We start from the raw sequence: 23,934 nt of genomic DNA, 5'->3' as shown, positions 1-23,934 counted from the left end.
AATTGTGGCCTATTGTGTTCAAAGTAAGTAAACGGATGACTTTTATTTTAAAGCTTTTTGCGCGATTTGGACCATAGCATTAATATTTGGAGTCTTCAGTAGTTACCACAGCCACAAAGTCATAATGCCTGCCTATTTCTAAATTGTATCTTCTTAAAATGTGATTTTAAAAACTAACCCTACCCTTATCCACACTGCTAACCTTATGACTAATCTTAACCTTAAATGAAGACCAAAAATATAATTTCTGTTTACTGAGATTTTATGATCTAACTTTGTGGCTGTGATAACTAGTGGAAACCGATTCGGATCCGTTAATGTCACTGATTTCATGGAACTTTAGTTAATTTTCCGGTCTTGCGGTGCGTGGCGCGGTGTGCAGAATCCAGGAGAGAGCTTTCAATTTCAGTGACGTCGTCACTTCGCGACTTCCGGATTCTCGATGACTGCCGTTAGAAGAGAAACTGCGCGCCGATTTTGAGCCTCAACTACCAATTCACATTGAGATCTAGCAGTCTGTATAACCAAAATGGATACGCAGTTTCTGAAAATACCACCGAAGCGGACATGAGTTTCTCTCCAACTACAGTGTAACGTTAGTTTCACATAATGGACCTGCCGTGTGTCGAGTGGCAAAAGCATGTGGAACAGAAGTGGAGCCGACTCACTCTTGATGAAAAGAAATGCTTCTCGTCCCTGTTGGACATAGATGAGGTCTTTGATTTTGGCCTGTCTCAAGTAATGTGAGTAGCCTATACGTGCACGTCTCTCTAGCATACAGCATGTCATTGGCTAGCAAAATAACACCAGGCGGCATTCTACTTTCTTCCAGACCATGGCTTGAAGGAATCCTGTTTTTGTTTCGGGAAAGGTTCGGGTAATTTACGCAAATTACGGAGCAGGTTAGGGGAATTTACACAGCTGGTTAGGAGATCTAACACAGGCAGCAGGTTAGGAGAATTTACACAGGCAGCAGGTTAGGAGATCTAACACAGGCAGCAGATTAGGAGAATTTACACAGGCAGCAGGTTAGGAGAATTTACACAGGCAGCAGGTTAGGAGAATTTACACAGGCAGCAGGTTAGGAGAATTTACACAGGCAGCAGGTTAGGAGAATTTACACAGGCAGCAGATTAGGAGAATTTACACAGGCAGCAGATTAGGAGAATTTACACAGGCAGCAGGTTAGGAGAATTTACACAGGCAGCAGGCTAGGAGAATTTACACAGGCAGCAGGTTAGGAGAATTTACACAGGCAGCAGGTTAGGAGAATTTACACAGGCAGCAGATTAGGAGAATTTACACAGGCAGCAGATTAGGAGAATTTACACAGGCAGCAGATTAGGAGAATTTACACAGGCAGCAGGTTAGGAGAATTTACACAGGCAGCAGGTTCGGAGAATTTACACAGACAGCAGATTAGGAGAATTTACACAGGCAGCAGGTTAGGAGAATTTACACAGGCAGCAGGTTAGGATAATTAACACAGGCAGCCGGTTTAGGATAATTAACACAGGCAGCAGGTTAGGGGAATTTACACAGGCAGCAGGTTAGGAGAATTTACACAGGCAGCAGGTTAGGAGAATTTACACAGGCAGCAGGTTAGGAGAATTTACACAGGCAGCAGGTTAGGAGAATTTACACAGGCAGCAGGTTAGGAGAATTTACACAGGCAGCAGGTTAGGAGAATTAACACAGGCAGCAGGTTAGGAGAATTAACTTAGGCAGCGGGTTAGGAGAATTAACTTAGGCAGCGGGTTTGGACAATTAATTTAGGCAGCGGGTTTGGACAATTAATTTAGGCAGCGGGTTAGGAGAATTAATTTAGGCAGCGGGTTTGGACAATTAATTTAGGCAGCGGGTTAGGAGAATTAATTTAGGCAGCGGGTTAGGGGAATTAATTTAGGCAGCGGGTTAGGAGAATTAATTTAGGCAGCGGGTTAGGATAATTAATTTCAAATCAAATCAAATCAAATCAAATTTTATTTGTCACATACACATGGTTAGCAGATGTTAATGCGAGTGTAGCGAAATGCTTGTGCTTCTAGTTCCGACAATGCAGTAATAACAAGTAATCTAACTAACAATTCCAAAACTACTGTCTTGTACACAGTGTAAGGGGATAAAGAATATGTACATAAGGATATATGAATGAGTGATGGTACAGAGCAGCATAGGCAAGATACAGTAGATGGTATCGGGTACAGTATGTACAAATGAGATGAGTATGTAAACAAAGTGGCATAGTATAGTATAAAGTGGCTAGTGATACATGTATTACATAAGGATACCGTCGATGATATAGAGTACAGTATATACGTATGCGTATGAGATGAATAATGTAGGGTAAGTAACATTTATATAAGGTAGCATTGTTTAAAGTGGCTAGTGATATATTTACATCATTTCCCATCAATTCCCATTATTAAAGTGGCTGGAGTTGAGTCAGTGTCAGTGTGTTGGCAGCAGCCACTCAGTGTTAGTGGTGGCTGTTTAACAGTCTGATGGCCTTGAGGTAGAAGCTGTTTTTCAGTCTCTCGGTCCCAGCTTTGATGCACCTGTACTGACCTCGCCTTCTGGATGATAGCGGGGTGAACAGGCAGTGGCTCGGGTGGTTGATGTCCTTGATGATCTTTATGGCCTTCCTGTGACATCGGGTGGTGTAGGTGTCCTGGAGGGCAGGTAGTTTGCCCCCGGTGATGCGTTGTGCAGACCTCACTACCCTCTGGAGAGCCTTACGGTTGAGGGCGGTGCAGTTGCCATACCAGGCGGTGATACAGCCCGCCAGGATGCTCTCGATTGTGCATCTGTAGAAGTTTGTGAGTGCTTTTGGTGACAAGCCGAATTTCTTCAGCCTCCTGAGGTTGAAGAGGCGCTGCTGCGCCTTCTTCACGATGCTGTCTGTGTGAGTGGACCAATTCAGTTTGTCTGTGATGTGTATGCCGAGGAACTTAAAACTTGCTACCCTCTCCACTACTGTTCCATCGATGTGGATAGGGGGGTGTTCCCTCTGCTGTTTCCTGAAGTCCACAATCATCTCCTTAGTTTTGTTGACGTTGAGTGTGAGGTTGTTTTCCTGACACCACACTCCGAGGGCCCTCACCTCCTCCCTGTAGGCCGTCTCATCGTTGTTGGTAATCAAGCCTACCACTGTTGTGTCGTCCGCAAACTTGATGATTGAGTTGGAGGCGTGCGTGGCCACGCAGTCGTGGGTGAACAGGGAGTACAGGAGAGGGCTCAGAACGCAACCTTGTGGGGCCCCAGTGTTGAGGATCAGCGGGGAGGAGATGTTGTTGCCTACCCTCACCACCTGGGGGCGGCCCGTCAGGAAGTCCAGTACCCAGTTGCACAGGGCGGGGTCGAGACCCAGGGTCTCGAGCTTGATGACGAGCTTGGAGGGTACTATGGTGTTGAATGCCGAGCTGTAGTCGATGAACAGCATTCTCACATAGGTATTCCTCTTGTCCAGATGGGTTAGGGCAGTGTGCAGTGTGGTTGAGATTGCATCGTCTGTGGACCTATTTGGGCGGTAAGCAAATTGGAGTGGGTCTAGGGTGTCAGGTAGGGTGGAGGTGATATGGTCCTTGACTAGTCTCTCAAAGCACTTCATGATGACGGATGTGAGTGCTACGGGGCGGTAGTCATTTAGCTCAGTTACCTTAGCTTTCTTGGGAACAGGAACAATGGTGGCCCTCTTGAAGCATGTGGGAACAGCAGACTGGTATAGGGATTGATTGAATATGTCCGTAAACACACCGGCCAGCTGGTCTGCGCATGCTCTGAGGGCGCGGCTGGGGATGCCATCTGGGCCTGCAGCCTTGCGAGGGTTAACACGTTTAAATGTCTTACTCACCTCGGCTGCAGTGAAGGAGAGACCGCATGTTTTCGTTGCAGGCCGTGTCAGTGGCACTGTATTGTCCTCAAAGCGGGCAAAAAAGTTATTTAGTCTGCCTGGGAGCAAGACATCCTGGTCCGTGACTGGGCTGGGTTTCTTCCTGTAGTCCGTGATTGACTGTAGACCCTGCCACATGCCTCTTGTGTCTGAGCCGTTGAATTGAGATTCTACTTTGTCTCTGTACTGGCGCTTAGCTTGTTTGATAGCCTTGCGGAGGGAATAGCTGCACTGTTTGTATTCGGTCATGTTACCAGACACCTTGCCCTGATTAAAAGCAGTGGTTCGCGCTTTCAGTTTCACACGAATGCTGCCATCAATCCACGGTTTCTGGTTAGGGAATGTTTTAATCGTTGCTATGGGAACGACATCTTCAACGCACGTTCTAATGAACTCGCACACCGAATCAGCGTATTCGTCAATGTTGTTATCTGACGCAATACGAAACATCTCCCAGTCCACGTGATGGAAGCAGTCTTGGAGTGTGGAGTCAGCTTGGTCGGACCAGCGTTGGACAGACCTCAGCGTGGGAGCCTCTTGTTTTAGTTTCTGTCTGTAGGCAGGGATCAACAAAATGGAGTCGTGGTCAGCTTTTCCGAAAGGGGGGCGGGGCAGGGCCTTATATGCGTCGCGGAAGTTAGAGTAACAATGGTCCAAGGTCTTTCCTCCCCTGGTTGCGCAATCGATATGCTGATAAAATTTGGGGAGTCTTGTTTTCAGATTAGCCTTGTTAAAATCCCCAGCTACAATGAATGCAGCCTCCGGATAAATTGTTTCCAGTTTGCAGAGAGTTAAATAAAGTTCGTTCAGAGCCATCGATGTGTCTGCTTGGGGGGGGATATATACGGCTGTGATTATAATCGAAGAGAATTCTCTTGGTAGATAATGCGGTCTACATTTGATTGTGAGGAATTCTAAATCAGGTGAACAGAAGGATTTGAGTTCCTGTATGTTTCTTTCATCGCACCATGTCACGTTAGTCATAAGGCATACGCCCCCGCCCCTCTTTTTACCAGAAAGATGTTTTTTCCTGTCTGCGCGATGCGTGGAGAAACCTGTTGGCTGCACCGCTTCGGATTGCGTCTCTCCAGTAAGCCACGTTTCCGTGAAGCAAAGAACGTTACAGTCTCTGATGTCCCTCTGGAATGCTACCCTTGCTCGGATTTCATCAACCTTGTTGTCAAGAGACTGGACATTGGCAAGAAGAATGCTAGGGAGTGGTGAGCGCTGTGCCCGTCTCCGGAGTCTGACCAGTAGACCGCCTCGTTTCCCTCTCTTTCGGAGTCGTTTTTTTGGGTCGCTGCATAGGATCCACTCCGTTGTCCTGTTTGTAAGGCAGAACACAGGATCCGCGTCGCGAAAAACATATTCTTGGTCGTACTGATGGTGAGTTGATGCTGATCTTATATTCAGTAGTTCTTCTCGACTGTATGTAATGAAACCTAAGATGACCTGGGGTACTAATGTAAGAAATAACACGTAAAAAAACAAAAAACTGCATAGTTTCCTAGGAACGCGAAGCGAGGCGGCCATCTCTGTCGGCGCCGGAAGCTTAGGCAGCGGGTTAGGGGAATTAATTTAGGCAGCGGGTTAGGATAATTAATTTAGGCAGCGGGTTTGGACAATTAATTTAGGCAGCGGGTTAGGATAATTAATTTAGGCAGCGGGTTAGGATAATTAATTTAGGCAGCGGGTTAGGATAATTAATTTAGGCAGCGGGTTAGGGGAATTAATTTAGGCAGCGGGTTAGGATAATTAATTTAGGCAGCGGGTTTGGACAATTAATTTAGGCAGCGGGTTAGGAGAATTAATTTAGGCAGCGGGTTAGGGGAATTAATTTAGGCAGCGGGTTAGGAGAATTAATTTAGGCAGCGGGTTAGGAGAATTAACACAGGCAGCAGGTTAGGAGAATTAATTTAGGCAGCGGGTTTGGACAATTGATTTAGGCAGCGGGTTAGGAGAATTAATTTAGGCAGCGGGTTAGGAGAATTAATTTAGGCAGCGGGTTAGGAGAATTAACACAGGCAGCAGGTTAGGAGAATTAATTTAGGCAGCGGGTTTGGACAATTAATTTAGGCAGCGGGTTAGGAGAATTAATTTAGGCAGCGGGTTAGGAGAATTCATTTAGGCAGCGGGTTAGGGGAATTAATTTAGGCAGCGGGTTAGGGGAATTAATTTAGGCAGCGGGTTAGGATAATGAATTTAGGCAGCGGGTTTGGACAATTAATTTAGGCAGCGGGTTAGGGGAATTAATTTAGGCAGCGGGTTAGGAGAATTAATTTAGGCAGCGGGTTAGGAGAATTAATTTAGGCAGCGGGTTAGGAGAATTAATTTAGGCAGCGGGTTAGGAGAATTAATTTAGGCAGCGGGTTAGGAGAATTAATTTAGGCAGCGGGTTAGGATAATTAATTTAGGCAGCGGGTTAGGAGAATTAATTTAGGCAGCGGGTTAGGATAATTAATTTAGGCAGCGGGTTAGGAGAATTAACACAGGCAGCAGGTTAGGATAATTAATTTAGGCAGCGGGTTAGGATAACTTGCGCAGCAGGTTAAGAGAAGTAGGTTAAAGTTAGGAAAGGGTTTACTGTATGGTTTCTCGGATCCCTTCTAGCTATGACCCTTCTCCCTAAGTGTTCAGCCATTAACTTTGCCCAGGATTATCACACGTGAACTACAATCCCGTCGCTGTGTTTTTAGTTTAGCATCATCACAATATGACTTTTCAAACATATGGCCCTTTAATCGGGTAGCCTAGTGGTTAGAGCGTTGGACTAGTAACCGGAAGGTTGCGAGTTCAAACCCCCGAGCTGACAAGGTACAAATCTGTCGTTCTGCCCCTGAACAGGCAGTTAACCCACTGTTCCCAGGCCGTCATTGAAAATAAGAATTTGTTCTTAACTGACTTGCCTAGTTAAATAAAGGTAAAATAAAAAAATAAATAATAATAATAATCAGTGACATATGATCCCTAAAAAAAAAACTACACTTACTGTAGCAACACAAGGAGGCTGCTGAGGGGAGGCTTATAATAATGTCTGGAACGGGTTTGAATGGTGTCAAACACATGGAAAACATGAGGTCAAACGACACCCCTTTTCATTGACTGTCTTTCAGCCAAGAGGACGTGGACTTTCTGTCGGGCATTTCCAAGGATGATCCTGTCCAGAAGGACCTGGAGCGAGCTGCCAGATGCCGGAAGGAGGGCAACTCCAGCTTTAAAACCAGGGACTACACTGCTGCTGTCCTGCACTACTCACAGGTGTTGTGTGTGTGTTCTCATCAACACTATTTTTTCCCCCGATGTACCGATTTACATGGTTTATGAATTGACACGTGCGCCGAAAACAACAGGTGTAGACCTCAAAGTGAACTGCTTACTTACAAGCCCTTAACCAACAATGCAGTTTTAAGGGGAAAAGTGTTAAGTACAAAATAAGAAATAAAATAAACAAATAATTAAAGAGCAGTAAAATAACAATGTGGAGGCTATATACAGGGTATTACGGTACAGAGTCAATGTGGAGACTATATACAGGGGGTACCTGTATAGAGTCAATGTGGAGGCTATATACAGGGTATTACGGTACAGAGTCAATGTGGAGACTATATACAGGGTATTACGGTACAGAGTCAATATGGAGGCTATATACAGGGGGTACCAGTACCGAGTCAATGTGGAGGCTATATACAGGGGGTACCGGTACAGTCAATTTGTGGGGGCACAGGTTAGTCGAGATAATCTAGGTAATATGTACATGTAGGTAGAGTTATTAAAGTGACTATGCATAGATGATAACAGAGACTAGCAGTGGTGTGAAGGGGGGGGGGGCAATGCAAATAGTCTGGGTATCACTACCGTTCAAAAGTTTGGAGTCACTTAGAAATGTCCTTGTTTTTGACACCAGTCTCAATGTCAACAGTGAAGAGGCGACTCCGGGATGCTGGAAACAGACACCTCACAAGTCCTCAACTGGCAGCTTCATTAAATAGTACCCACAAAACACCAGTCTCACTCTAATGTACTCAGTTGTGCACCAGGGCCTCCCACGCCCCTTTCTATTCTGGTGAGAGGCAGTTTGTGCTGTTCTGTGAAGGGAGTAGTACACAGTGTTGTACGAGATCTTCAGTTTCTTGAAGGCTGTTCTCGCATGGAATAGCCTTCAGTTTTCAGAACAAGAATAGAGTCATGAGTTTCAGGAGAAAGGTCTTTGTTTCTGGCCATTTTGAGCCTTCTTTAATCAGAACAACAGTTTTCAGCTGTGCTAATATAATTGCAAAAGGGTTTTCTAATGATCAATTAGCCTTTTAAAATGATGAACTTGGATTAGCTAACACAACGTGCCATTGGAAAACAGGAGTGATGGTTGCTGATAATGGGCCCCTGTACACCTATGTAGATATTCCATTAAAAATCAGCCGTTTCCAGCTACAATAGTCATTTACAACATTAACAATGTCTACACTGTATTTCTGATCAATTTCATGTTATTTTATTGGACAAAAAAAGTGCTTTTCTTTCAAAAACAAGGAGATTTCAAACCCCAAACCTTTGAACGGTAGTGTGTGTATATATATATATTTTTTTGTGTGTAATACAGTGCCTTGCGAAAGTATTCGGCCCCCTTGAACTTTGCGACCTTTTGCCACATTTCAGGCTTCAAACATAAAGATATAAAACTGTATTTTTTTGTGAAGAATCAACAAGTGGGACACAATCATGAAGTGGAACGACATTTATTGGATATTTCAAACTTTTTTAACAAATCAAAAACTGAAAAATTGGGCGTGCAAAATTATTCAGCCCCCTTAAGTTAATACTTTGTAGCGCCACCTTTTGCTGCGATTACAGCTGTAAGTCGCTTGGGGTATGTCTCTATCAGTTTTGCACATCGAGAGACTGACATTTTTTCCCATTCCTCCTTGCAAAACAGCTCGAGCTCAGTGAGGTTGGATGGAGAGCATTTGTGAACAGCAGTTTTCAGTTCTTTCCACAGATTCTCGATTGGATTCAGGTCTGGACTTTGACTTGGCCATTCTAACACCTGGATATGTTAATTTTTGAACCATTCCATTGTAGATTTTGCTTTATGTTTTGGATCATTGTCTTGTTGGAAGACAAATCTCCGTCCCAGTCTCAGGTCTTTTGCAGACTCCATCAGGTTTTCTTCCAGAATGGTCCTGTATTTGGCTCCATCCATCTTCCCATCAATTTTAACCATCTTCCCTGTCCCTGCTGAAGAAAAGCAGGCCCAAACCATGATGCTGCCACCCATGTTTGACAGTGGGGATGATGTTTTCAGGGTGATGAGCTGTGTTGCTTTTACGCCAAACATAACGTTTTGCATTGTTGACAAAAAGTTCCATTTTGGTTTCATCTGACCAGAGCACCTTCTTCCACATGTTTGGTGTGTCTCCCAGGTGGCTTGTGGCAAACTTTAAACGACACTTTTTATGGATATCTTTAAGAAATGGCTTTCTTCTTGCCACTCTTCCATAAAGGCCAGATTTGTGCAATATACGACTGATTGTTGTCCTATGGACACAGTCTCCCACCTCAGCTGTAGATCTCTGCAGTTCATCCAGAGTGATCATGGGAATCTTGGCTGCATCTCTGATCAGTCTTCTCCTTGTATGAGCTGGAAATTTAGAGGGACGGCCAGGTCTTGGTAGATTTGCAGTGGTCTGATACTCCTTCCATTTCAATATTATCGCTTGCACAGTGCTCCTTGGGATGTTTAAAGCTTGGGAAATCTTTTTGTATCCAAATCCGGCTTTAAACTTCTTCACAAAAGTATCTCGGACCTGCCTGGTGTGTTCCTTGTTCTTCATGATGCTCTCTGCGCTTTTAACGGACCTCTGAGACAATCACAGTGCAGGTGCATTTATACGGAGACTTGATTACACACAGGTGGATTGTATTTATCATCATTAGTCATTTAGGTCAACATTGGATCATTCAGAGATCCTCACTGAACTTCTGGAGAGAGTTTGCTGCAATGAAAGTAAAGTGGCTGAATAATTTTGCACGCCCAATTTTTCAGTTTTTGATTTGTTAAAAAAGTTTGAAATATCCAATAAATGTCGTTCCACTTCATGATTGTGTCCCACTTGTTGTTGATTCTTCACAAAAAAATACAGTTTTATATCTTTATGTTTGAAGCCTGAAATGTGGCAAAAGGTCGCAAAGTTCAAGGGGGCCGAATACTTTCGCAAGGCACTGTGTGTGTATGTATATATATATATATATATTTACCCCATAATATAGGGGGACTGGAAATGATGCAGACAATTACGTTGATGGAAGCTACAATCTGCAATATTAGAACTGATCTACCCCCTTAAAAAAAAAAATAAGTCTCTCTCCCTGTCTCCCCCCCTCTCTCCACTCCCTGTCTCTCCACTCCCTGTCTCTCCACTCCCTGTCTCTCCACTCCCTGTCTCTCCACTCCCTGTCTCCCCCCTCGCTCCACTCCCTGTCTCTCCACTCCCTGTCTCCCCCCTCTCTCCACTCCCTGTCTCCCCTCTCTCTCCTCCCTGTCTCCCCCCTCTCTCTCCTCCCTGTCTCCCCCTCTCTCTCCTCCCTGTCTCCCCCTCTCTCTCCTCCCTGTCTCCCCCCTCTCTCCACTCCCTGTCTCCCCCCTCTCTCCACTCCCTGTCTCCCCCCTCTCTCCACTCCCCCGTCTCTCCACTCCCTGTCTCCCCCATCTCTCCACTCCCTGTCTCCCCCATCTCTCCACTCCCTGTCTCCCCCCTCTCTCCACTCCCTGTCTCCCCCCTCTCTCCACTCCCTGTCTCCCCCCTCTCTCCACTCCCTGTCTCCCCCCTCTCTCCACTCCCTGTCTCCCCCCTCTCTCCACTCCCTGTCTCCCCCCTCTCTCCACTCCCCCGCCTCTCCACTCCCTGTCTCCCCCATCTGTCCACTCCCTGTCTCCCCCATCTGTCCACTCCCCCTCTCTCCACTCCCTGTCTCCCCCCTCTCTCCACTCCCTGTCTCCCCCCTCTCTCCACTCCCCTGTCTCTCCACCCTGTCTCCCCCCTCTCTCCACTCCCTGTCTCCCCCCTCTCTCCACTCCCTGTCTCTCCTCTCTCCACTCCCTGTCTCTCCACTCCCTGTCTCCCCCCTCTCTCCACTCCCTGTCTCCCCCCTCTCTCCACTCCCTGTCTCCCCCCTCTCTCCCCTCCCTGTCTCCCCTCTCTCCTGCAGGGTGTGTGTCATGCGTCTCTGAGCTCGGAGCAGCTCTCTCTGTGCTATGCCAACCGTTCTGCAGCGCTATTCCACCTCCAGCGCTACAGGGTGAGTGGAACATGGTGAACATGAGTACTTCTCACTAGTTTGTCTTCCGTCCAGTCTTCTCAGTTGTTTATTTCTGTCTTCTCAGTAGTTTTATCTGTCGTCCAGTCTTCTCAGTAGTTTATATCTGTCGTCCAGTCTTCTCAGTAGTTTATATCTGTCTTCTCAGTAGTTTATATCTGTCTTCTCAGTAGTTTATATCTGTCTTCTCAGTAGTTTATATCTGTCTTCTCAGTAGTTTATATCTGTCGTCCAGTCTTCTCAGTAGTTTATATCTGTCGTCCAGTCTTCTCAGTAGTTTATATCTGTCGTCCAGTCTTCTCAGTAGTTTATATCTGTCGTCCAGTCTTCTCAGTAGTTTATATCTGTCGTCCAGTCTTCTCAGTAGTTTATATCTGTCTTCTCAGTAGTTTATATCTCTCGTCCAGTCTTCTCAGTAGTTTATATCTGTCGTCCCGTCTTCTCAGTAGTTTATATCTGTCGTCCAGTCTTCTCAGTAGTTTATATCTGTCGTCCAGTCTTCTCAGTAGTTTATATCTGTCGTTCAGTCTTCTCAGTAGTTTATATCTGTCTTCTCAGTAGTTTATATCTGTCGTCCAGTCTTCTCAGTAGTTTATATCTGTCGTCCAGTCTTCTCAGTAGTTTATATCTGTCGTCCAGTCTTCTCAGTAGTTTATATCTGTCTTCTCAGTAGTTTATATCTGTCGTCCAGTCTTCTCAGTAGTTTTATCTGTCGTCCCGTCTTCTCAGTAGTTTATATCTGTCGTCCCGTCTTCTCAGTAGTTTATATCTGTCGTCCAGTCTTCTCAGTAGTCTGTGTCTTCTCAGTAGTCTGCGTCTTCTCAGTAGTCTGCGTCTTCTCAGTAGTCTGCGTCTTCTCAGTAGTCTGCGTCTTCTCAGTAGTCTGCGTCTTCTCAGTAGTCTGCGTCTTCTCAGTAGTCTGTCTTCTCAGTAGTCTGTGTCTTCTCAGTAGTCTGTGTCTTACGTCCAGTCTTCTCAGTAGTCTGCGTCTTCTCAGTAGTTTATATCTGTCGTCCAGTCTTCTCAGTAGTCTGTGTCTTCTCAGTAGTCTGCGTCTTCTCAGTAGTCTGTGTCTTCTCAGTAGTCTGTGTCTTCTCAGTAGTCTGTGTCTTCTCAGTAGTCTGCGTCTTCTCAGTAGTCTGTGTCTTCTCAGTAGTTTATATCTGTCGTCCAGTCTTCTCAGTAGTCTGTGTCTTCTCAGTAGTCTGTGTCTTCTTAGTAGTCTGCGTCTTCTCAGTAGTCTGCGTCTTCTCAGTAGTCTGCGTCTTCTCAGTAGTCTGTGTCTTCTCAGTAGTCTGTGTCTTCTCAGTAGTCTGTGTCTTACGTCCAGTCTTCTCAGTAGTCTGCGTCTTCTCAGTAGTCTGTGTCTTCTCAGTAGTCTGTGTCTTACGTCCAGTCTTCTCAGTAGTCTGTGTCTTCTCAGTAGTCTGCGTCTTCTCAGTAGTCTGCGTCTTCTCAGTAGTCTGCGTCTTCTCAGTAGTCTGTGTCTTCTCAGTAGTCTGTGTCTTCTCAGTAGTCTGTGTCTTCTCAGTAGTCTGCGTCTTCTCAGTAGTCTGCGTCTTCTCAGTAGTCTGCGTCTTCTCAGTAGTCTGCGTCTTCTCAGTAGTCTGTGTCTTCTCAGTAGTCTGTGTCTTACGTCCAGTCTTCTCAGTAGTCTGTCTTCTCAGTAGTCTGCGTCTTCTCAGTAGTCTGCGTCTTCTCAGTAGTCTGTGTCTTCTCAGTAGTCTGTGTCTTCTCAGTAGTCTGTGTCTTCTCAGTAGTCTGCGTCTTCTCAGTAGTCTGCGTCTTCTCAGTAGTCTGCGTCTTCTCAGTAGTCTGCGTCTTCTCAGTAGTCTGCGTCTTCTCAGTAGTCTGCGTCTTCTCAGTAGTCTGCGTCTTCTCAGTAGTCTGCGTCTTCTCAGTAGTCTGCGTCTTCTCAGTAGTCTGCGTCTTCTCAGTAGTCTATATCATCTTCATTATTACACTGCTTACCTTTCCATTTCAGATATTGTTTTTTGAGGTGTGTGTGTGTGTGTGTGTGCCCTCGTTCTTGCTTGTGTGTGTGTGTGTGTGACTACGCGCGTGCCCTCGTTCTTGCGTGCGTGCGTGCGTGCGTGTGTGTGTGTGTGTGTGTGTGTGTGTGTGTGTGTGCCCTCGTTCTTGCTTGTGTGTGTGTGTGTGTGACTGCGCGCGTGCCCTCGTTCTTGCGTGCGTGCGTGTGTGTGTGTGTGTGTGTGTGTGTGCCCTCGTTCTTGCTTGTGTGTGTGTGACTACGCGCGTGCCCTCGTTCTTGCGTGCGTGTGTGTGTGTGTGTGTGTGTGTGTGTGCCCTCGTTCTTGCTTGTGTGTGTGTGTGTGTGACTGCGCGCGTGCCCTCGTTCTTGCGTGTGTGTGTGTGTGTGTGTGTGTGCCCTCGTTCTTGCGTGTGTGTGTGTGTGACTGCGCGCGTGCCCTCGTTCTTGTGTGTGTGTGTGTGTGTGTGTGTGTGTGTGTGTGTGTGCCCTCGTTCTTGCGTGTGTGTGTGTGTGACTACGCGCGTGCCCTCGTTCTTGCGTGCGTGTGTGCGTGTGTGTGTGTGTGTGTGTGTGTGTGTGTGTGTGCCCTCGTTCTTGCTTGTGTGTGTGTGTGTGTGACTGCGCGCGTGCCCTCGTTCTTGCGTGCGTGCGTGTGTGTGTGTGTGTGTGCCCTCGTTCTTGCTTGTGTGTGTGTGTGTGTGTGTGTGACTACGCGCGTGCCCTCGTTCTTGCGTGCGTGCGTGTGTGTGTGTGTGTGTGTGTGTGCGTGCCCTCGTTCTTGCTTGTGTGTGTGTGTGTGTGACTGCGCGCGTGCCCTCGTTCTTGCGTGTGTGTGTGTGTGTGTGTGCCCTCGTTCTTGCGTGTGTGTGTGTGTGACTGCGCGCGTGCCCTCGTTCTTGCGTGTGTGTGTGTGTGTGTGTGTGTGTGTGTGCCCTCGTTCTTGCGTGTGTGTGTGTGTGTGACTACGCGCGTGCCCTCGTTCTTGCGTGCGTGTGTGTGTGTGTGTGTGCCCTCGTTCTTGCTTGTGTGTGTGTGTGTGTGACTGCGCGCGTGCCCTCGTTCTTGCTTGTGTGTGTGTGTGTGTGACTGCGCGCGTGCCCTCGTTCTTGCTTGTGTGTGTGTGTGTGTGACTGCGCACGTGCCCTCGTTCTTGCGTGTGTGTGTGTGTGTGTGACTGCGCGCGTGCCCTCGTTCTTGCGTGTGTGTGTGTGTGTGTGTTCCATCTTTGTATTGTTTGACTTGTATTTCTTCTCCTCAGGAGTGCCTCGAGGACATCGACAGAGCCCTGAACCATGGCTACCCAAGTCACCTGAAGCACAAACTACAGGACAGACAGGCACAGTGCCTCAACCACTTCCCCAACGGGACAGAGGGGATAACCACCACCAAGCAGGGGGCAGGGCACCAGGCAGAGGGGGTGTGTAGCAGGACCAACTCAACAAAGCCCAACCCAAAGTCCCCAAACTCCCAGCAGCAGAATGGGAGTGCCTCCGTGTCGTGTCTCTCACCTGGCTTGTCCGTGTGCTTCAGCCCTGAAAAAGGGCGACACCTGGTGGCCACCAAGGGAATCGCGGCTGGAGAGGTGATATTGGAGAACAGGGCTTACAGCTGTGTGCTTATACCAGGGATGGGGGGAGGGAGAAGAGAGGAGACTGAGGAAGCAGGAAGAGTGTTTGGGACCGAGGTGAGGTACTGTCATCAGTGTTTGAGGGAGACGGTGAGCCCTGTGCCATGTGAGGGGTGCAGCTACGCCCGCTACTGCTCAGAGGGGTGTCGGAGGGGCGCGTGGGAGTGGCATCATCGCTGGGAGTGTCCAATCGGAGCCGAGCTGAGTACTGCGGGAGTGATGTCACAGCTGGCGCTGAGGGTGGCATTAAAAGCGGGGGTGAAGGAGGTACTGAAGGCACGGGAACCAATCAGAGACGCAGATAATGATTCTAAACTAATCAGAGAGAAGATTAGCGCCAATAATTCCAGTTCTAAGCCAATCACAGAAAAGATCCGCCCAAAGATGAAGAATTCTGGGTCCAGTGACGCCACCTCAACTGAGCCGGAGGTCAACGACCCCTCTGCTTATTACCATGGTGATTCCTACCTGAGCGTCTACCACCTGCTGCCTCACCTGAATGGCCACGCCCCCAGCCTGCGCTTCTTGTGCTCTGTCACCATAGCAACGCTCTACCTGCGGCTGCGCCAGGCGGGACCTCCACCTGTGTCCTGGGAGAGGGGAGGAGCCTCAGAAAGCATGACGTGCAGTAACCAATCGCGGGCCCCCGAGGATGGAGAGGGCTGGGCTCCGGAGCTAAGCCTGCTGGGAAGTGTAGCTCTGAGGCACATGCTGCAGCTGAGATGTAATGCCCAGGCAGTGAGCCTGCTCAGAGACACAGGTGAGTGTGTTGGATCAGTCAGAGAGGAAGAGGTGAACTGAGAGGCCTGACTCCACCCCAAAATCTGTCCTCAGAAGAATAAAGTGTGAAGCAGACCGACTGGAGATTGTTTTTGTATGGAAGTCAATGAGAGGGTGTTGAATCTGGTCAACATAGCCTCACCTAGCAAATTAACAATTCAATTCTGACACCCAAACTGGGTGCACTATCGTGCTCAAATGGATTTGCCCCCCCCACCCCCCCCCCACACCAAACACGATCACGATACTCAGGTTCAAATATCAAAACAAACTCTGAACCAATTATATTATTTTGGGGACAGGTCGAAAAGCCATAAAACATTTATGGCAATTTAGCTAGCTAGCTTGCACTTGCTAGCTTTTTTGCTGTTGCTAGCTTATTTGTCCTGGGATATAAACGTTGTTGTTATTTTACCTGAAATGCACAAGGTCCTCTACTCCGACAATTAATCCACACATAAAACGGTCAACCGAATAGTTTCTAGTCATCTCTCCTCCTTCCAGGCTTTTTCTTCTTTGGACTTTATATGGCGATTGGCATCTCATAGTTACCATGACGACCGACCGAACTCAGTTCATCTTTCAGTCACCCACGTGGGTATAACCAATGAGGAGATGGGAGAGGCAGGACTTGCTCAGTGTCACAAATAGAACTGGTTTCAGCGCTTAGCAACGCAGATGCAGTGTGGGTGCAATATTTGAATAAAAACATGTATGTTTAAATTTAATTCGCAACACTGGCGCCCGCGACGTGACCGGTGCGTTGTTATGTGATCTAATAGAAGTTTCGTAATGTTTAGGTTGTTACGTATATACTGATATAAGTTGCCTTCCTCCGCGGCTTCCCCCGCGGCAACCCCCGCGGCAACCCCCGCTGCAACTTTGAGGAAAAACAGGTTTAAATCTTGAGTTGTGCTGCTGTTCACATGCGCATCTGCCTTCTCATTGGTTAGAATGTTCCCGCCTGCCTTCTCATTGGTTAGAATGTTCCCGCCTGCCTTCTAATTGGTTAGAATGTTCCCGCCTGCCTTCTCATTGGTTAGAATGTTCCCGCCTGCCTTCTGCCTTTTCATGGACATTCAGACAGACAGTACAATATCTTGTCAATATAATGGATAATCTTTGTTTCAGTTTAGAGTCTTTGTCTTACTTAGTCTGGTGGATGTGTTCTACATGGGCCCCTATTCTCTATATCGCACACTGGTTTTTTTTACTGCAAAGGCCCATGGGACTCAACGCAAGTGCGTTATGTAGGGATTAGGGTGCCATTTTGGAGGTAGACCTACTCTATAAACGCATAGGAGAGAACATTTCCTGTCTGACCTTAAAATGACCTTTTGACCTTCCCATGACCTTTACAGGTGATTTTACTGCGGTGCAGTCCACCCAGGAAGTGCGCATTGCCACGGCAATATTCCCCACACTGAGTATCCTAAACCACTCCTGCTGCCCCAACACAAGCCTCAACTTCAGGACCTCTCACTTGGTCTCACCTCAACCAGACCGAGGCTCTACTGATGTTCTGGTTTCCACTGAGCCTGTTTCTACTGGTCCTGAGGCCTGTTCTGCTCCTGTCTCCGTCTCAGCTGGAGTAGCTGTCTCTATCAGAGCATCCAGAGACATCTGTCCTGGACAGGAAGTCCTCCACTGTTACGGTGAAGAAGAGATCCGTCTGTCTCCCTCCTATCTGTCGGTCTCTCTCATCTGTCTGTCTGTCTGTACCTCTCTCTCCTCTGTCTGTCTCTCGTCTCTGTCTTTCTGTACCCCTCTCATCTGTCTGGCTCTCATCTGTCTGTCTGTCTCGTCTGTCTGTCTGTCTGTACGTACCTCTCTCATCTGTATGTCTCTCGTCTGTCTGTCTGTCTGACAAGTCTTTCGTCAGGTTATTTTCCTCTGTCTGTTTCCTGATTCAGTTTCTGAATCTCCTTTTTCAATGTTTATACTCCTAAACATTATACACCTCTCCCCTTATCTCCTCCCTTACCTCCTCCCTTACCTCCTCCCCAACCTCTCCCCACCTCCTCCCCTACCTCCTCCCAACCTCCCCCTACCTCCTCCCTTACCTCCTCCCTTACCTCCTCCCTAACCTCTCCCTTACCTCCTCCCTAACCTCTCCCTTACCTCCTCCCTCACCTCCTCCCTTCACCTCCCCCTACCTCCTCCCCAACCTCCTCCCCAACCTCCTCCCCAACCTCCTCCCCAACCTCCTCCCCAACCTCCTCCCCAACCTCCTCCCCAACCTCCTCCCAACCTCTCCCCAACTTCCTCCCTTACCTCCCTCCCAACCTCTCCCCAACCTCCCCCCCAACCTCTCACCATCACTTCCCTACACCCCTCCCCCCATCTCATTCTCTGCCTACCTCCACCCTCCCCCATTTCCCCACTCCCCTCCTCCCCCTCTCAGGTCCTCACAGCAGCAGGATGGTGTTGTGTGAGCGTCGGCGACTCCTACAGGAGCAGTACCACTTCCTGTGTATCTGTCAGGCCTGCAGTCTGGAGCAGGGGGAGGGGCCAGAGGGCGGAGGGGCAGGGCCAGAAACACATCTGCAGTGTGGGAAGTGCGAGGGACCTGTAAAGGTGGGAGTTTCTCATCTTTAATTACATACATTTCTCCATCTTCTTCTCAGTAAATGTTTCTATTTTGTAAAACATTTCAACTGCCCACTTCTGTTTTTACTTAGACTAGTAATTCATCCCCAAAATCTAGTCAGAGTAGATGGTGCCTAACTATCCCATTCCTCATCAATCAATCAACACGTGTGTGTGTGTGTGTGTGTGTGTGTGTGTGTGTTTCAGCAGTGCAGCGTGGACAGTGCAGGGTGGTTCGTGTGTGTGCGGTTGTCTTGCGGTCATCGTGTGTCACGCTCTGAAATGGACCTCAGACTGCAGGAGGTCAGAGTTCAGCTGGAGCAGGCAGTGGACCTCCTGGAGACAGACAGACCAGGTGTGTGTGATATGGAATATGACTGGCTGTGGTTGGAGATGTTGGTCATGTCATTTTCCTTGTGACATGTGTTTTGTGTTCCCCATGAGATCAATGTTGTTTATGTGATGAACAAGGTGGGAAACTCTTACTGCCCTCCTAACCTCACCTCTCTCTCTCTCCTATCACTTCTGTCCCCCCCCCCACCCTCCCTCCCCTTCCCTGTCCCCCCCACCCTCCCCCACCCTCCCTCCCCTTCCCTGTCCCCCCCCCACCCTCCCTCCCCTTCCCTGTCTCCCCCCACCCTCCTTCCCCCTCACTCGCTCTAGCCCAGTCTGTCATGTTGTTACAGAGAGCAGTGTCTCATGCTGGTGTCTTCCTGAAAGAGACTCATTCTCTACAGGGACAACTGGCTGATACCATGGCCAGAGCATATTCCACTATGGGTGAGGAGGACAGGTGTGTGTGTGTGTGCGTACCTGCGCTCTCGTCGTTCTTGTAGTGACTGTGTTCTGTGTCTCTGTGTAGGTGAGTGGCGAGAGGCAGCGTGCCAGTTGGAGCGTAGTGTTTTAGCCATCCGTTCCCAGTATGGACAGGACAGTATTGAACTGGGACGTCAGCTCTTTAAACTGGCACAGCTACACTTCAATGGGTGAGAACAACTCCCGCTGAATGGGCTGAGGCAGAGAAGAGAGCCAATCATATACAGCTGTGTGTTTCTGGCTCCGCCTCACCACCTCTCCATCCCCACTCTAACCGCTCTCTCTACCCCCCCCCCCCACCCACCCACCTCTCCATCCCCTCTCTACCCCCCTCTCCCTCTGTCTCAGAGGTTCCCCAGGTCCAGCTCTCTCTGTGATCTCCAGGGCGAGAAGACTCCTGTCCCTCCACTGTGGACCCCACTGTCCTGAGGTACAGGAACTACAGTCCATGGAGGACTGTCTACAGGGGGTGTTGTAGGACTGTCTACAGGGGGTGTTGTAGGACTGTCTACAGGGGGTGTTGTAGGACTGTCTACAGGGGGTGTTGTAGGACTGGGGGTGTTGTAGGACTGGGGGTGTTGTAGGACTGTCTACAGGGGGTGTTGTAGGACTGTCTACAGGGGATGTTGTAGGACTGTCTACAGGGGGTGTTGTAGGACTGGGGGTGTTGTAGGACTGTCTACAGGGGGTGTTGTAGGACTGGCGGTGTTGTAGGACTGTCTACAGGGGGTGTTGTAGGACTGTCTACAGGGGGTGTTGTAGGACTGTCTACAGGGGGTGTTGTAGGACTGTCTACAAGGGGTGTTGTAGGACTGTCTACAGGGGGTGTTGTAAGACAGACAGACAGACAGACAGGCAGTGAGTGAGTGAGTGAGTGAGTGAGTGAGTGAGTGAGTGTGTAGCAGTGTTGTAGTACTTGAGACCGGTCTCTTTGTGTCTCTCAATCTTGTCTCTGTGTAGGATACATTTGTCCTCTGTCTTGACTCGGTCTCAGACTGTGAGGACTCTTCATTTCTTCCTGAGACCTGCCCAGACCTGCGGAGTAAAAACAAAACATTATCAGCTTCCATTCAATAAGTGCATAAAACCGCTTGGCCAGGACAAATATATCCACTCCTTTCTTGAAACATGTAATACCTGAACAGCCTTTAAATCTGTTCTAGACACAGTGATGAACCTGTTGAACAGCCCTTTGCTGCAGTCCATGATCAGAAGTGCCCTCTTTAGCCTCCTGGGTGGAATGCTTTTCATATTGTTCCTAATTAATTAAGTTTATAAAAAATAAACGAAATTCCGGTGTTTATATGTCTGGGTTTTTTGTTGTTAACTGAAATATAATTTTAAAACTGTCCTGTGACGAATATAAGGTGTAATATCGGGATGCAATTTTAATTTCAGCTCTTTTTTTTTTCTCAACAATTTTTATTTCAACTTTATATCTGACATGGTAGAGGTGTAATTTCTTTGTTTTGTTTTTTTAAAGCCTCTAAACTTGTGTGTGTGTGAGGTGTATACTTTTGTTTCAAAGTAGATTTAAGATCAATACTCTGTGACCCTGATTTAGCCCACTGCAGTAAAAGGTTAACTTCTTGTTGAAAGTTATTCTTAAAAAAGGGAGAAGCTAACAAATTAGCAACAACAACATCCTCTTCGATAACACCTGCTGCTGCAAACTAGCCTACAATAAAAGATCGCTAGCTAGACATTCGAGAAAATTACTGCTCGTTATTGCACAGTGACCTGTTGACCTTTTTGAGAAGGCAGAAGTATATACATTTAGATTTTTTAAAATAAAAAGATGGTCTTTACAGGGTTAAATAGGTGTTTATAGAGTACAACATGTGCCTCGAAAGTAGCTACAATTCATATAGGAACAATATTGCTATCTATATATACAGTGGGGCAAAAAAGTATTTAGTCAGCCACCAATTGTGCAAGTTCTCCCACTTAAAAAGATGAGAGAGGCCTGTAATTTTCATCAGCCCCACTAATACACAGCCCCAAGCCCCACTAATACACTTCCCCAAGCCCCACTAATACACTTCCCCAAGCCCCACTAATACACTTCCCCAAGCCCCACTAATACACTTCCCCAAGCCCCACTACTACACTTCCCCAAGCCCCACTACTACACTTCCCCAAGCCCCACTACTACACTTCCCCAAGCCCCACTACTACACTTCCCCAAGCCCCACTAATACACTTCCCCAAGCCCCACTAATACACTTCCCCAAGCCCCACTAATACACTTCCCCAAGCCCCACTAATACACTTCCCCAAGCCCCACTAATACACAGCCCCAAGCCCCACTAATACACTTCCCCAAGCCCCACTAATACACTTCCCCAAGCCCCACTAATACACTTCCCCAAGCCCCACTAATACACTTCCCCAAGCCCCACTAATACACTTCCCCAAGCCCCACTAATACACTTCCCCAAGCCCCACTAATACACTTCCCCAAGCCCCACTAATACACTTCCCCAAGCCCCACTAATACACTTCCCCAAGCCCCACTAATACACTTCCCCAAGCCCCACTAATACACAGCCCCAAGCCCCACTAATACACAGCCCCAAGCCCCACTAATACACAGCCCCAAGCCCCACTAATACACAGCCCCAAGCCCCACTAATACACTTCCCCAAGCCCCACTAATACACTTCCCCAAGCCCCACTAATACACTTCCCCAAGCCCCACTAATACACTTCCCCAAGCCCCACTAATACACTTCCCCAAGCCCCACTAATACACTTCCCCAAGCCCCACTAATACACTTCCCCAAGCCCCACTAATACACTTCCCCAAGCCCCACTAATACACTTCCCCAAGCCCCACTAATACACAGCCCCAAGCCCCACTAATACACAGCCCCAAGCCCCACTAATACACAGCCCCAAGCCCCACTAATACACTTCCCCAAGCCCCACTAATACACTTCCCCAAGCCCCACTAATACACTTCCCCAAGCCCCACTAATACACTTCCCCAAGCCCCACTAATACACTTCCCCAAGCCCCACTAATACACTTCCCCAAGCCCCACTAATACACTTCCCCAAGCCCCAGCCCGTAAACAGATGGTCACCAGCGATGCTGTTTTGTTTTTCTCAGCAGGGATATTCTACACATGTTCATTCACTACTTTACACAGCCTCTGCTCTACTTGTAGAGAACATTACACTGCCTCTGCTCTACTTGTAGAGAACATTACACTGCCTCTGCTCTACTTGTGGAGAACATTACACTGCCTCTGCTCTACTTGTGGAGAACATTACACTGCCTCTGCTCTACTTGTGGAGAACATTACACTGCCTCTGCTCTACTTGTAGAGAACATTACACTGCCTCTGCTCTACTTGTAGAGAACCAGGCTACTGTGACGAATGGTGCTTGTTTAATAACGTTAGATCGGTTTGTTTGGGGTGGTCTCTCTCTCTCCTTTTTAGATGAGCTTAGAGAAAGAGAATGTCTATACAAAAGTTAAGTTAAAGATAAAATCAGTCAATTTGTTTCAGCTCTCATGTTATATATATTACAGTCCTAGAGTTGATGAAACAACCGACAGCATCAGGTAGGCTAGCAATCTCTCCCTCAGTTACACCACAACAACAACAACGTAGCCAGAGCAGGTCCCAATGCAAACCACGGCAAACTGTTTAGAACCACAGGAAGTTGGCTTTAAAACGACATGGTTTTCTCTCTGCCTCGTAGCAAAATGTGCAGAATAGCATGAGATTAGCTCAGACACGAGTGGAGAGCGTACCTGAGCTACGCCACTGATTACCTCCAAATCAATGGGGTTAAACTTTTCCCATGTGACGAGTCCTCCATGATATTCTTCACACGGCTAAGTGGGGGGTGTCCCTCTTGACTGGGTGGGGGGTGCCCCTCTTGACTGGGTGGGGGGTGCCCCTCTTGACTGGGTGGGGGGTGCCCCTCTTGACTGGGTGGGGGGTGCCCCTCTTGACTGGGTGGTGGGGGTGCTCCCTCTTGACTGGGTAGTAGGGGTGCCCCCTCTTGACTGGGTGGTGGGGGGTGCCCCTCTTGACTGGGTGGTGGGGGGTGCTCCCTCTTGACTAGGTGGTGGGGGTGCTCCCTCTTGACTGGGTGGGGGGTGCCCCTCTTGACTGGGTGGGGGGTGCCCCTCTTGACTGGGTGGGGGGTGCCCCTCTTGACTGGGTGGGGGGTGCCCCTCTTGACTGGGTGGGGGGTGCCCCTCTTGACTGGGTGGGGGGTGCCCCTCTTGACTGGGTGGTGGGGGGTGCTCTTGACTGGGTGGTGGGGGGTGCTCCTCTTGACTGGGTGGAGGGGGGTGCCCCCTCTTGACTGGGTGGTGGGGGGTGCCCCCTCTTGACTGGGTGGTGGGGGGTGCCCCCTCTTGACTGGGTGGTGGGGGGTGCTCCCTCTTGACTGGGTGGTGGGGGGGGGTTCCCCCTCTTGACTGGGTGGTGGGGGGGTGCCCCCTCTTGACTGGGTGGTGGGGGGGGGGGTGCCCCCTCTTGACTCCATTGCTGTTGACTGGAACCAATATTTTATTTTACAGAAGCATCCAAGACCATTTTGTTTTGTTGTTGTCCAATTTATCTTCCAATGCTTTTCAATTAAAGAACACGTGGAATTGGAATCTGGTCTACTTTTCTGAATTGAAATGGAATTGATCCCAAACCCTGATAAGTGTCAAGTGTCATACAGTAGGATCTAGTTTGCTGTGACGTCATTGTTTTCTCCTACTAAACTCAGTTGAATGTACTGACTGTCAGTTTCTCTGGATGATGAGAGTATCTGCTAAATGACCAGAAATGTACATAGTGTTGATGGTAGTTTCTTTATGTATTAAAGTGTAAATATAATATCTTCCCTTGGCTTTATGACCTCATCAGCGATCTCTTTTTCTGAAATAATTTCTGTCTGAAATGACACAAGT

The 23,934-nt window shown here is 48.1% G+C and overlaps 2 protein-coding genes across 4 annotated transcripts; one reads left to right on the top strand and one right to left on the bottom strand.

The window, feature by feature from the left end:
• Positions 1–424: 424 nt before the first annotated feature.
• LOC139419391 (SET and MYND domain containing 4) lies at positions 425–20,298 on the top strand. Of its 3 annotated transcripts, XM_071169335.1 has the most exons (11): positions 454–743; positions 7,006–7,150; positions 11,096–11,185; positions 14,455–15,583; positions 16,965–17,258; positions 18,008–18,180; positions 18,400–18,547; positions 18,856–18,972; positions 19,055–19,178; positions 19,357–19,438; positions 19,969–20,298. In XM_071169335.1, the coding sequence occupies exons 1-11, from the start codon at positions 610–612 to the stop codon at positions 20,083–20,085; spliced, it is 2,553 nt and encodes an 850-aa protein (XP_071025436.1). In that variant the 5' UTR covers positions 454–609; the 3' UTR covers positions 20,086–20,298. The 3 variants fall into 3 exon arrangements, with proteins under 3 accessions (XP_071025437.1, XP_071025436.1, XP_071025438.1); XM_071169336.1 differs by lacking the exon at positions 19,969–20,298 and having other exon boundaries at positions 425–743; positions 19,357–19,525; XM_071169337.1 differs by lacking the exon at positions 11,096–11,185.
• Positions 20,299–22,790: 2,492 nt separating this feature from the next.
• On the bottom strand, positions 22,791–23,519 carry LOC139419803 (uncharacterized). The gene has a single exon (XM_071169787.1). The coding sequence runs from the start codon at positions 23,517–23,519 to the stop codon at positions 22,791–22,793; it is 729 nt and encodes a 242-aa protein (XP_071025888.1).
• Between the last annotated feature and the right edge of the window lie 415 nt (positions 23,520–23,934).

This window comes from Oncorhynchus clarkii, chromosome 10 (genome assembly GCF_045791955.1).
Source record: "Oncorhynchus clarkii lewisi isolate Uvic-CL-2024 chromosome 10, UVic_Ocla_1.0, whole genome shotgun sequence".
NCBI lineage: Eukaryota > Metazoa > Chordata > Actinopteri > Salmoniformes > Salmonidae > Oncorhynchus > Oncorhynchus clarkii.
The sequence above is the reverse complement of the archived record's forward strand: the minus strand, read 5'-3'. Positions and strand labels throughout refer to the sequence as shown.

Bases quoted from the DNA above. Each gene is read 5' to 3' on its own strand.
- LOC139419391 (XM_071169335.1), top strand. From the start codon at position 610: ATGGACCTGCCGTGTGTCGAGTGGCAAAAGCATGTGGAACAGAAGTGG. The intron at 744-7,005 runs GTGAGTAGCCTA...ACTGTCTTTCAG, and splicing joins TTTGGCCTGTCTCAAGTAAT to CCAAGAGGACGTGGACTTTC. The intron at 18,973-19,054 runs GTGAGGAGGACA...GTCTCTGTGTAG, and splicing joins CAGAGCATATTCCACTATGG to GTGAGTGGCGAGAGGCAGCG.
- LOC139419803 (XM_071169787.1), bottom strand. From the start codon at position 23,519: ATGGAGTCAAGAGGGGGCACCCCCCCCCCCACCACCCAGTCAAGAGGG.